General features: G+C 37.1%; 1 protein-coding gene across 2 annotated transcripts; it reads right to left on the bottom strand.

The window, feature by feature from the left end:
• Nucleotides 1-2,657: 2,657 nt before the first annotated feature.
• Nucleotides 2,658-9,101, bottom strand: LOC121652360 (interleukin-17 receptor E). 2 transcript variants are annotated; one of them, XM_042005113.1, is made up of 17 exons: nucleotides 8,619-9,101; nucleotides 8,404-8,419; nucleotides 8,183-8,299; nucleotides 7,981-8,072; nucleotides 7,800-7,877; nucleotides 7,612-7,714; nucleotides 7,024-7,172; nucleotides 6,875-6,928; nucleotides 6,720-6,786; nucleotides 6,335-6,513; nucleotides 6,204-6,251; nucleotides 6,076-6,121; nucleotides 5,824-5,981; nucleotides 4,738-4,806; nucleotides 4,599-4,650; nucleotides 4,372-4,479; nucleotides 2,658-4,250 (listed from the first exon to the last, which is right to left on the bottom strand). In XM_042005113.1, exons 1-17 carry the CDS (start codon nucleotides 8,694-8,696, stop codon nucleotides 3,292-3,294), a joined length of 2,373 nt encoding a protein of 790 aa, XP_041861047.1. In that variant the 5' UTR covers nucleotides 8,697-9,101; the 3' UTR covers nucleotides 2,658-3,291. The 2 variants fall into 2 exon arrangements, with proteins under 2 accessions (XP_041861047.1, XP_041861048.1); XM_042005114.1 differs by lacking the exons at nucleotides 7,981-8,072; nucleotides 8,404-8,419; nucleotides 8,619-9,101 and having other exon boundaries at nucleotides 8,183-8,268.
• Nucleotides 9,102-11,236: the final 2,135 nt, after the last annotated feature.

Below are 11,236 nucleotides of genomic sequence, written 5' to 3'. Positions count from 1 at the left end.
CTCAAGTGTTGCTACTTACACACACTGCCTTTGGTTTAACTTTCATTCAATAAATAATGACAGTGTAATATGTCATTCTGCTGTTCATCTGAAGTTGTACTAACCCAAAGTTGTTTTTTTTATAATGATGTTCAAATATAACAAACATTAGAATTGGGAGAGGGTGTTGTTTTTATCATGAACCAAATAATCATCACCCAAGAGCAAACACACACATGCAGCATTTCTTGGCAACGTGTGCGGTTTAGATTCTTTTAAGATGAGCAAACAAGACGCTAATTACCAAGTAAAATGATATCATAAAGAAAACACTCAGCTATGCCAGCATTTAAGGATGTTTCTGTTTGTTTGAACATCTTACTACAGGTAATAATGAGTCACAGGACAATGCTCACCTGTTTGTTCAGTCATACAGGATGCACTTGCTTTAGACAGCAAATGCATGAACAATGGTCTTACTTCTAAAAGGCAGAAAGTTAAAGATTATACAAAGTTTGAGCAACTTTTTTTTGTCCTTTATTGATTTATTATAACAGAAAAGGAAAAAGGCTTGAAACAGAAGTTACTCTTTCTGGTAAATGTTATTGCATCTGAAATTTTTTAAACTTATATTTTTCATAGTCAACAAAAAAGTCTTTCACTTCTTGTTTGGGTGATATTTGTTTATTATTTTCTCAAAGTTTATTGGTTCCAAGAAACTTTTACGTCATTTTGCATGACTTCCTGTTCACTGATGTTCAGTCATGACAACCACTGTGCATTTTCTTTGGGAATCACAATAAATGTTGTGCTGTATAGGCTTTCCTATTTTTACCCTACATTGCTTTAAAACAGGTGTTTGCTTCCAGAATTTTCTTGTAGGTAATGAACCCAATCCATTCTCCTTCCAGTTCAATCTTCCTTCCACCACCTGCTGCAGCACAAGCTGGTGGTAGAAACTGAACCTGTTTCACAAACTTACAAACTTCTGATGTTGGATTTTGTTGTGAGGATGCAGGATGCAAATTTTTTGTTTTGTTTATTTTAGTTTCTGATTCCATAAATATAAAATGTGTGTTTGTGTATCTGCACAGCACATCAGTGCTTCATGGCTGCAGAGTTGGCTAAATTTTCCTGAAGGTCTTTTGCAATCAAACCAGGGTTTGGATTTCTCTTTCATCCAATGCTTACAGATCCCTTACTATTTTACTATTTTCTGATAGACTCGACTAAAAGACGCTCATGGCTGCAGATTGTTGAAGCAGGAATTTAAAAACCTTCTATAAGTATCTATAAAGCTTTGCCAGGAATTTCACCTGGCCTTTCCTAACAATGACAGGAGACAAACCTTGTCTCCAACAAAAGGACTGGGATCTCAGTACTATACATACATTTTTGGATGTTGCTCATTTCCCCTTTTTAACTCCAAAACACGATGTGCAAACAAAACAATGTCCAAATCTTGACTTTTGCTTATGTAATCTTGACAGATGTCCAAACTACAAACCTAACAACACACTACATAAAATACTTTATGGTGCTTGTATGATAGCTGATTTTCATAGACTGTTTGATGGTTTCAGTTTACTCATTATCCTTAATCTAGTTAATAACGTCCACTAGTTAAGTTCTTGGTTATCTCGCATGAAGAAACACCTGTACCCAAGTCATAAAAATGCAAAATCATACTGGACCTTTAAAGCATGTGCATGTATTTCCATGATATGATTTGGTTGCTAAAAGAAGGAAAATTCTTCTTTGGATTTTTTTTTTTTCCAATTTTTTGGGTCAATTACAAAAAAGACAAACAAACAAACAAAAAAAAAACACCAATAAAAGTAAGGGGATTTGTTTTTGGTTGATTACTCATTTGTTGTGACAATGCTTCTTGGCAATAAATCATATTCCTATTTATTTCTTAAAGTGTTTGTTGAATGAGCAGCCAAGTTGAGTATGTGGGCTGCCCCATTAAATAGCTGCCAAATCTTCTCCAATCCCACACAGCCTATTCTGAGCAGGATATGAAAAAGTTAATGTTGTTCTGCTGGTACCACATCAATACATAAATAGATTTATTTTAAGTGTGTAAACACATGTCTCATTTTGACATACTGGAGTTTTACTGTGCAAATAAGCTATACATACTGTTTTTTTTTTAAGTGCATAAAGCTTATATTTTAGAGTCTAAGTTATGGTAAATCTAAATAATCTAAATTAATGGACATTAATAGCAATCAAAATTCATAATAGTTTTGGGGTTATTAAGGACACTTTTTGATGTTTATGTATCAAAAGCTTTATATTATTCTCTCTATACACTTACAATGCCAGCAGTGTTCACAGAAGCACCAAAGCCAAGCGGGGGAGAGTTGAACAAATATTGGCCAAAGAGGCAATTACATTTGTGTGCTGATACTAATAAAAATTTGTGTTCACAGTTTAAAGTTGCTTTGCATAAAACTGACCGTTCTCTTGATGGGATCCCTGAAGTAAAAACGGGGAGAAAGTGGGAAAGTACCAGAGTCTTTGTTATCTGCTAATGCCCTTACATAATTGTTGGCCTTTAAATATTTAAATAATAAATCATAATGGCTTTCATTTTTTTTAATATGCTCAAATGATTCCAGCATTTAAGTTTGCTAAATAAAGTGCTTCATGCTTGAAAGAAGAAAAAAAAAGAAAAAACAAAAAACAAAAAAAAAACAACAACAACAAAAAAACATTGATTTATACTTTGAATTTGAATACAGGAAGTAGAACATGAGTCCAAGTGTATTCAGCAGGACTGTAAACATATAGACATATATAATTATTAGTCAGTCATGACCTAAAAGTTTTGAACATATTGCCACAATTAGCTTCCACTGAGCACATCTCCTCATTTTACATGCCAGACTCTATGTCTATTCTTGGACAATCCTATGCAAATATATGTCCTTCTATAAACAGTGGTCATACAAATTGTCACCTGTGCTGTCACACCATTTGAAAACATCAAATGTATGTACAAAGAAAGTGAAATATCATTTGCAAAAAGATTTTCATAATGGTTAGGATATTTACATACATATAACAGGTGTTTGCTGTGGCTTCAGTCACAAAACCTAACACAAGGAAGCTTTTGTTTGAGCACAAATGCAGCAGTCAGTACAGAATGTTTACGTCTTCTTGACATGCAAAACAAGTGGTAGCGAGTAATGAATACCCCCCAATGGGTATGAGTCCCTGAAATTCTCAACAGTGGAACACAAGCTCTCATGTCTTGGGGATCATGTTCCAGTAGAACAAAAGTCTAGTCTGTGAAACTTGAGATTAAAGCTTCTCTGTTCTCCATGGTGACCCCTGGAGAAGCTCTTGCTCCTCGGTTCCCGACCTGGCCGTCTGCAGTGACTTTAGTCTGCTTTGTGTCTGATCTGATGTCATCTTCTTTGATGATGTAATACTTGATAGGTGTTGTGTTTGCATCTGAGGTAGCAATGTTTGCAGCCTTCGTGCTAACTGGCGTGCCAGCCATATTGACAGCACTTTAGACAGGAGTCTGGACCAACACTGCCAACTAAACTCTGCTGTTTTTGCCCCTTTTCTTACCTCTCCAAGCTCCTGTATCAAACCACACAAATCCTGGGGTAAACAGTATCGTGGGGCACTTCTGAGGGATTTTGGGATGTCCCTGCTTTGGCAAAAGCCCTGGAAATAGACAATGGCAACTCCTTGACCTTTGCACTCCTGCAGTGACACTTCTAGAGAGGCTACAGCCGCCATAAACACAGGCTCTATCACTCCAGTGTGCTCCTTTCGTGAGTACCTGTCTTTTTCATCACAAGATTTAACAAAAATGTCCTTTTCTTTGCATTTTCCCTCTCTTCTTCCATTTGTTACTGAATCCTCTTCCTTCTTTAATTGCACTTTCTCACGTTTCAAGCTGGCTTTTCTGAAATTGTCTTTATTTCTTTCATTTTTTCCCATTTTTGCCCTCACCACCTGACACTTCTCATAGGTCCTCTTGGCTTCAGGGCTCCAAATAATCAGTACTTTTCCATGTGCCTTACAGACAGCTTCCCACTGCCCATAAAGCCAGGGAAGTGGACCCAGATCTGCCACACCAGCCCCACCCCCAGCCTGCCTTTGTGAGTTTTGAGCCCACAGAGCTGTGTGCACCGTTGCACCAAGCTCCCCCTGAAGTAGGGAGGCCAAGGCACTTGTAGCAGTGACATGAGTCGACTCATCTGAGGAACACACCAGCAACAATGGCTTCTGGATAGTCAGCCAGCCTAAATATTTGGAAAAGAACAAGAAGACAAGATCAGTTGACAGGGACATGCAAACACACAATGTTTATTTAAAATAAATAATCCAGTGACTTGAACTTTTGTTAAGGGGTACTGAACAAACCTTCAGCTCCTCTCTTGGTGACATGATGGATGCTGAGTCCAAAAACCGTGACAATAGTCGCAAAGATGAAAACTGCTACTGCACACAGCCCCCATCTGTTATGCGTGACTACAGAAAGAACAACATCAGGTTCATTTACTTCATATTTTGAATGCTCATTCATGCATTAATGGACATACTGAAGTGCATATTTTGGTATGGTTGGGTTTGTCTTTGAGTGCACTTACAGTCCGGGCACATAATTCTTCTTCCTTTAAGAGCAGGTTTTGACTGCCACACCTGTAGGAAAACATGTTAACATTATGAGGGTAAAGAAAATGAAATACTCCTTTGTCAATTGTATAAAACTTTGAGAATTTTCTTAACCTGCACACATGGCTTCTTGCTGAGAACATGAACCGGCACATTTATATTTTTCTCACTAGCATCCACCTCCTGTAAAATGAAACACATGTCACAGTAGTCCTTGTAGCAATATTTAGCAACTCTGAATTATAAGTACAGAATTCTGCTAATTTTCAGCAGAAATGCAAATAAATCAAATTTTTAAAATAGGATATTTAGAAATGTCAATGAATATTCAAAAGTCACTCCAACAAATGTAAGGTACCCCAGACAGTTAGAAACACCTTTGCTAAAAAATAGTTTAAAATATTTTACCAATAAAAACTTCTCACTGGTTTTCATATCCACCTGTTAAACCTGTCCCTCCAACTTCCATCAGTTTGGTTTTTATTATGTTTTTAAGTTTGCAGAAGTTCATTTTAGCAGAGTTCAGCTTCACTGGTTTTCAATGGTGTTTACGTCCCAACTATTTCAGTTATTTTTAGTGCTGGATTTGTTCATCGGGTTAATGTGTTGCTAAAAAGACAACCCTTTTTTCTGATACTGCAATAAGTTATCTTGTAATATCCCTTGCTAGTATTTTGATTTAATAATTTTTTTATTTATTCATGGGTTGACGTCCCAGAGGCAACGAAAAAGAATCATGTGATAGAAGCTTTGGTTTGTCTTACTGCAAAAGGCTTTATTTGGTCAGCTATAAACAAACTGATGAACAGCATTCCTGAAGAAATCAAGTTTGGTTTCCACTTTTTATAGATCAATATCTCAGAGAGATCATTTCAAACATTAGTCACGCCTTTTTCTGACTTTCTTTTATTGTTATTATTGCAATTCTCACCTCTATCACCCTTGGTTCTGTATAAAACCAAGCCAGACTGCTCTGAGTCAGCCTGAAGCTCTTTAAATGTCTTGTGTGGATTTTTCTGAATTTAGGCACCAAAGGTTTTTCTTTTTTTTATAAGGAATTAATTTAAATTTATTGAAAAGGTGTCAATAATTGTTTCCGGTAGACATCCAGTAGACATGTTGTTAATTAAATTTGACATTTTGTAAGTGTACCAATTTGGTTTGTCTGTATTAATTATGATGCTAAACGTCTATACAAACCGTTGTTACAGAGTGGATTGGCCCAGTAGGTGTACATTCCCACTCAGTGAGGATACAGAGCTGAGCTGAGAACGTTGCCACGGAAGAAGATGTGAGATGTACTAAAATGCTCTTCATGCCTGGTTCAATATATGCCTCCCAAGATTTATGTTTCCCATCTATGAAGGACAAGGAAATATGAAGTCAAAGACATACAGGTAAACTCAGATTACAGCCGCTGTGTAAATAAAATAATTTCTTCTTTCAGCTCACCTTCCTTGAAGAGACAAGAGACATTACGGAAGCCTTGCGTAGAAAACTGTAAAAGAGAAACAAACATGTGAATCCGCAAACAAAAAGGAAGACATAGTTCAGGACATGGACACCTAGCTGATTCTCACCTGCACGCACATCTGAGGGTGTTCGTCTACTGCGGATGTGTTAAATTTCTGTTAAAGAGACATAGCAAGTGCTCAAGAAAAGCCTTGTAATTTAGAAAAAACAAATCCATCACCTAAACTGCTCATTTTACCAGGTTGGATCCATTTTCCCTCTCCAGTGTGGAGTTGAGCACAGGTATGCAGAGGTGTTCATGTTGCTTCCAGCAGAGGGAGGCAGAGATGTTCAGGCTGCTGGCAGGACACTTGGATTTCCACTCGAGGTATGAGTTGAACAGTGTGACTTTAGAGGATCGCAGAATATCTCTGGCATCTGATTTATGTTAAAATGGCACAAACATTAAAACATTTTCATGCTGGACGGAGGTTCATCCAAGGATGCTTCATTTTTATTTTTTCATGTTTGACAATTTAAGAATTACATAAACACATAAGAGCAAAACCAATCACATATCTCACATATTAAACCAAAAGCAAAGCAGTGGTAATGGTGTCAAGTGAATAACTTGTCACACTCACCTGTAAGGCCTCTGTCCTGAAATGGACATTGTTTATGTCGCCTTGCATCTCTGTGGGTGTAATATACCTGCCAGCAAAGAAATGCCATGTACACGTATGAAAAGACACTTAAACTGGAAAAAACACTAAATTTTCAGAATCTTTATTAAGCTCACCTCCACACACACACAGGGCAGCAGGTAAGTAATGTTTAGAAGAGCCGATTTAGTCTGAATGTAAAGAACATACAAATACATTAGGAAAAAATAACCTTACTTCTTACTTTCCATACAAAAGTGAAAACAAATGTGTCTCTTATACTCACAACTTGCAGCCCTTGTTGTGGTAGCCCTTTGCAGAATGAGGGATGTTGTTTATAACACAATCTGACATTTACTATGTCTTCAGAATCCACAGAGACGGTGATGGTTTTAGACGACTTATTCACAGACAGACTGAAGTCAGGTCGGGGGTCTACGCCACAAAAAATAATTGAAGGATGTGAGCCACACAGCTGATGGGTAAACATTGACAAACTGAAGGAAACAAATGGATCTTAGCTTAAGATTTTTTTTATGTTGCACTAATAAAAATTACTCTGTTATTATGCAAATTATTTCTGTTATTATGCAAATTATTTCTGTCTGACATTCACAAGTGAGGATGAATCACATGCATGGTTTTTATAGCCTTCAATCTGAAGCTAAAGATAAATGGGTAATATTTTCCAGACAGTTCATCTTCCTTCCTCCTGTAAAGTTCAGATTTGTGGAGAATCTACTTAAAGGGGAAGTTGAGGCTCATGGCTGGTTTCTTCTATTATTTAAGGTATACAGACTGCTCCTGGCTGTGTCAGACACAAAGAGCAAAAAAAGACAAATAAATAGATATAGATGAATTCAGAATACTCCACCTGGTACTGTGTAAATGACATTGCAGCTTGTTGATGTTGTGTTGTAGGTCACAGAGAAAATACTCCATGAACGAGCTTTAGAAAAATAATATACTAAGTTCCACTGAAAACAAAAACAATCACACAAGAAATGTCAGAATTATTGTCATAAAACTCAATTGTTCTGAAGCCAACAACAAACATCTTACCAAGCCCAAACTGGTGTTGCTATGCAGTGAATGTTGTGGGAAGCCCCCATCACACCTAACTTGGATTTTCTTGGATTTCTAAAATTTAGAAAAATATTAAAATATTAAATTGTATGTCAACATGATGAGCTGCAGGTGCATAATGACACTGGGCACACGGTTTAGACGGTGCAAAGAGAACCTTTTTCCTGTTCCCTGTCGTTTTGAGAGTTGGCACAAGGATCTCTTTATATCCTCTTGAATTAATTTCAATCTTTGGTCTTTTAGAAAAGTCTGTAAGAAAGAGGCATAACACAATGATTTCTTTAAAGAAAAAGAAAGGTACTGCAAAGGCAAATGTTTGACAACAGAACAGACTTTAGAGCTTTATTTGGACAACCTACCATCAGCTTTTATCCAGACATGAAGAGTGACATATTCAGAGTAGTTGTCCATAGTGTCTTTAGTTGGCAATGAGGTCAGAATTAGGGGGCAGTGTCTCTCAGCAGGACCTGTCCAGGCTGAGAAGAGCATTAATACAGCAGGTGGAACATGTGGCCTCCACATGTAGACAACTGGGGTTCATTTTTAACATGAGAAAACAGTACATAATAATATAACTCACCATTTTGAGCTACCATCTAGAGTAAAGAAAAGAAATTATTAAAGACATATTAGTGAAAAGTGGAACATCTAGAAAGAATTCATATATATATATATATATATATAAGGAAAAAATGCTTTAGCCGACTTACTACAATGTTTCGCAAATATTAACGAAATATAACGTTTTTCATTTTAGGTGTATGGCTGTTTTTATGTCCAGTTTGTTCAACTAACCTTACACGAAATGTGACCTTCCAGCAGCAGCGAAGACACCGCCAAGGTGAGACAGGCCAGTGTGGTGGCAAAGCGCATTTTAAACACGAGAAACTCATTTAAACTAGAGGGAAAAACTCATTGAAAACTACTGTTGTTCTGAAGCGAAGTCTTTCCTCTTGTCACGGCCCTTTAAGGGAGCTGTCTTTGGGGTTTCCGTCACCCCCTCATTGATTTCTTGTTCTCCCAGTTTCTTAAGGCGGGCTGAGTTCAGTGACACGAGAAAGAATTTGAAAAAAAAAGTTGTTTTGCTCACAATAATCGTATTCACTACAACTCCGCCTCTGACTGGAGCCCCAGACAGAACAGAACCGAAAATCTATTTAAGCCGTATTATTTTACTTCCTGGAACTGCTACTGTAGTACACAATAGCAGCCTACAATAAATAAAGTAAATAAATTGTTTGAGATTATAATTGCTATTACACGATTCTACTTAAATGCCAATGACAACCATAGATTATGCACTTTCCCACGTGCACTTGAAGTAAATACGTGTCATATACACAGCGGCTCCTGGCAGCGTGAAGCACGTTGTAGGCACAGCGATGTGGCCATGTTTCTTCGAAACAGTAAAAGGCTTTTGGTAGAAGAGGGTGAAACACATTCAGACAAATAAATAAATGTCTGTGTAGGGTCGACATTACGGTCGACTCTGTCTGTGCTGTGCAAGAATGATCCAGAGAAGCTGATAATGTTGTAATCCCATCAGATTTTGTGGCCAGACTTGGAAAACAGCCAATTTCAATGACAGAACTTAAGGTAGTTTGAGACCTGGGCAAACAATTTACACATATGCAGTAAATAAATATTGATTTGGAGGAGGTAAACAGTTATTTTATACTTGAGATTAATGTAGGTCAATTAATGAAAACCTGTGTTCATCTTACAGTGATCACTGTCAAAATTCCACAAATTTACTCAGATTATTATGAGTAATTAAACTCAATACACTTCAAGTTTGTTAAATTATAGGACCACCACAAATCCGCCTTCTAGTCAGGCTTACAGCACACTTCCAGGGATAGCAATGATCATTGGTGCAACACTAACAGCTTTTATTTCTGAAGTGAAAGAATTAATTGTAAAAACCTTGTAACTTTCATGAAGAGTTCACACCAGCCTCTGTTGTACTTTGTGTTTTTAACTGATAAGGCAAATAAAATGCAAAGCAAAAATGTAGGATACACGCCTTTGACAGCATGTTGTTAGTATTTTGATCAAATTACCAATGTAGTCTCTCGTTCTTCAATTAAACCAGACAGCAAACGTCAGTAAAGAATTGATGTGAACGTTTAGCAAATAGACATACACATCCAGACACACTACTTAACCACTTATGAAAGCTTCCTGGTAAGAATGTTTACATTGGCAGACTGCAAACCCTGTGAATAATCTCTAACTGAAGACTGAATGTGATGAATCAGAGTGAGCAAATACCAGAGAATATGTGTCTGCGTGTCTTTATCAGATCCCACGAGGCAGCACACCTTAGTGTTGACAGCTTTTGTGGACCGCCTTAAAGTCATTTCACCTGTGGTTTTTTTTTATCCAATAGAGACAGAATACCTCTGTATTGTGGTTTCCTTTATGGAGAGGTAAAACAGCTGTTACTGTTAGAGCGGACATCTAAATCAGAACGTCCACAGAAAAGAAGAAAAAATAAATATATATCAAGCTTCCTCAACATCATTCCATCCCCTTGTGTGTCAAACGTGCTTTTGAAACTATGGGCTCATGTTTATCTGATGTTTCCACAGAAGCTGAACGTTTTTATAGGAAACAAGGCGTCTAAACCAACAGGGGTTGTCATCTGGGTTACAAATCTAAGAACACAGATGTTGCTGTGTAGGTGTTCCTCTTGGGTGGGGGATCTTTACTTATCATGAAATGACGATTAAAACCTCATCACAGCCGCTCTTAGCTCGTGCAGAGACAGATGATGTCAACAGCCATCCTATTGTATGGGAAATACAGTTTTAAAGGTTGACTGGCACGTGTTAATCCTGAAACTACAGTAACATAGCGAATATAACTGTATGATATCCACTTTAAAAATAGTGTAGCTCGTTTCTTGTTTTGCTACTTGTGTTTTTGTAAAAGCTGAGTAAATCTAAACAACAGTGAGTTTTGCTTTGTACACCACAAACCAGCAGACAGTGTGAGGGATTTGTGATAGATGACTTTATATACAGACGCTACTGAGAATAATGGAAATGCTTACTGAAGAAATGAGTGTTTCCAGTTTGTTAAGCATCAAAACTGAGCATCAACTATGACTTGATTTGTTTACATGGTATTATCTCCCAATGAAGTAAGCTTATGAGTTGAGTAGTGCTATTTAAAAAATAAAATAAAATAAACAAATAAACAAATAAAACAGGAATCTGGCATAAGGATAGATAAATTGCAAATAAGCGCTATAACTTATGGAGAATTTCTTTAAAAAAAAAAACATTTAACTTGGTTGGTCTTGCGAAGACGTCTGACTCACTATTCCCTTGAAAGGGGAAGTGGAAAGGTCCGTTTTCTGTTTGACAAAAATAGAATAAACAAAACAGTGTTCTCCAAGATAGAGA

The sequence above is a fragment of the Melanotaenia boesemani genome, chromosome 13 (genome assembly GCF_017639745.1).
Source record: "Melanotaenia boesemani isolate fMelBoe1 chromosome 13, fMelBoe1.pri, whole genome shotgun sequence".
Taxonomy (NCBI): Eukaryota; Metazoa; Chordata; class Actinopteri; order Atheriniformes; family Melanotaeniidae; genus Melanotaenia; species Melanotaenia boesemani.
This window is presented reverse-complemented; position numbering and strand designations above follow the sequence as displayed.

What these genes read in the sequence shown, in the direction of transcription:
- LOC121652360 (XM_042005113.1), bottom strand. Translation starts at nt 8,696, where the DNA reads ATGCGCTTTGCCACCACACTGGCCTGTCTCACCTTGGCGGTGTCTTCG. An exon ending in ACCCTCAGATGTGCGTGCAG is followed by an intron (nt 6,122 to 6,203) that starts GTGAGAATCAGC and finishes TCTCTTTTACAG; the next exon opens with TTTTCTACGCAAGGCTTCCG. An exon ending in CACCAAGAGAGGAGCTGAAG is followed by an intron (nt 4,251 to 4,371) that starts GTTTGTTCAGTA and finishes CCAAATATTTAG; the next exon opens with GCTGGCTGACTATCCAGAAG.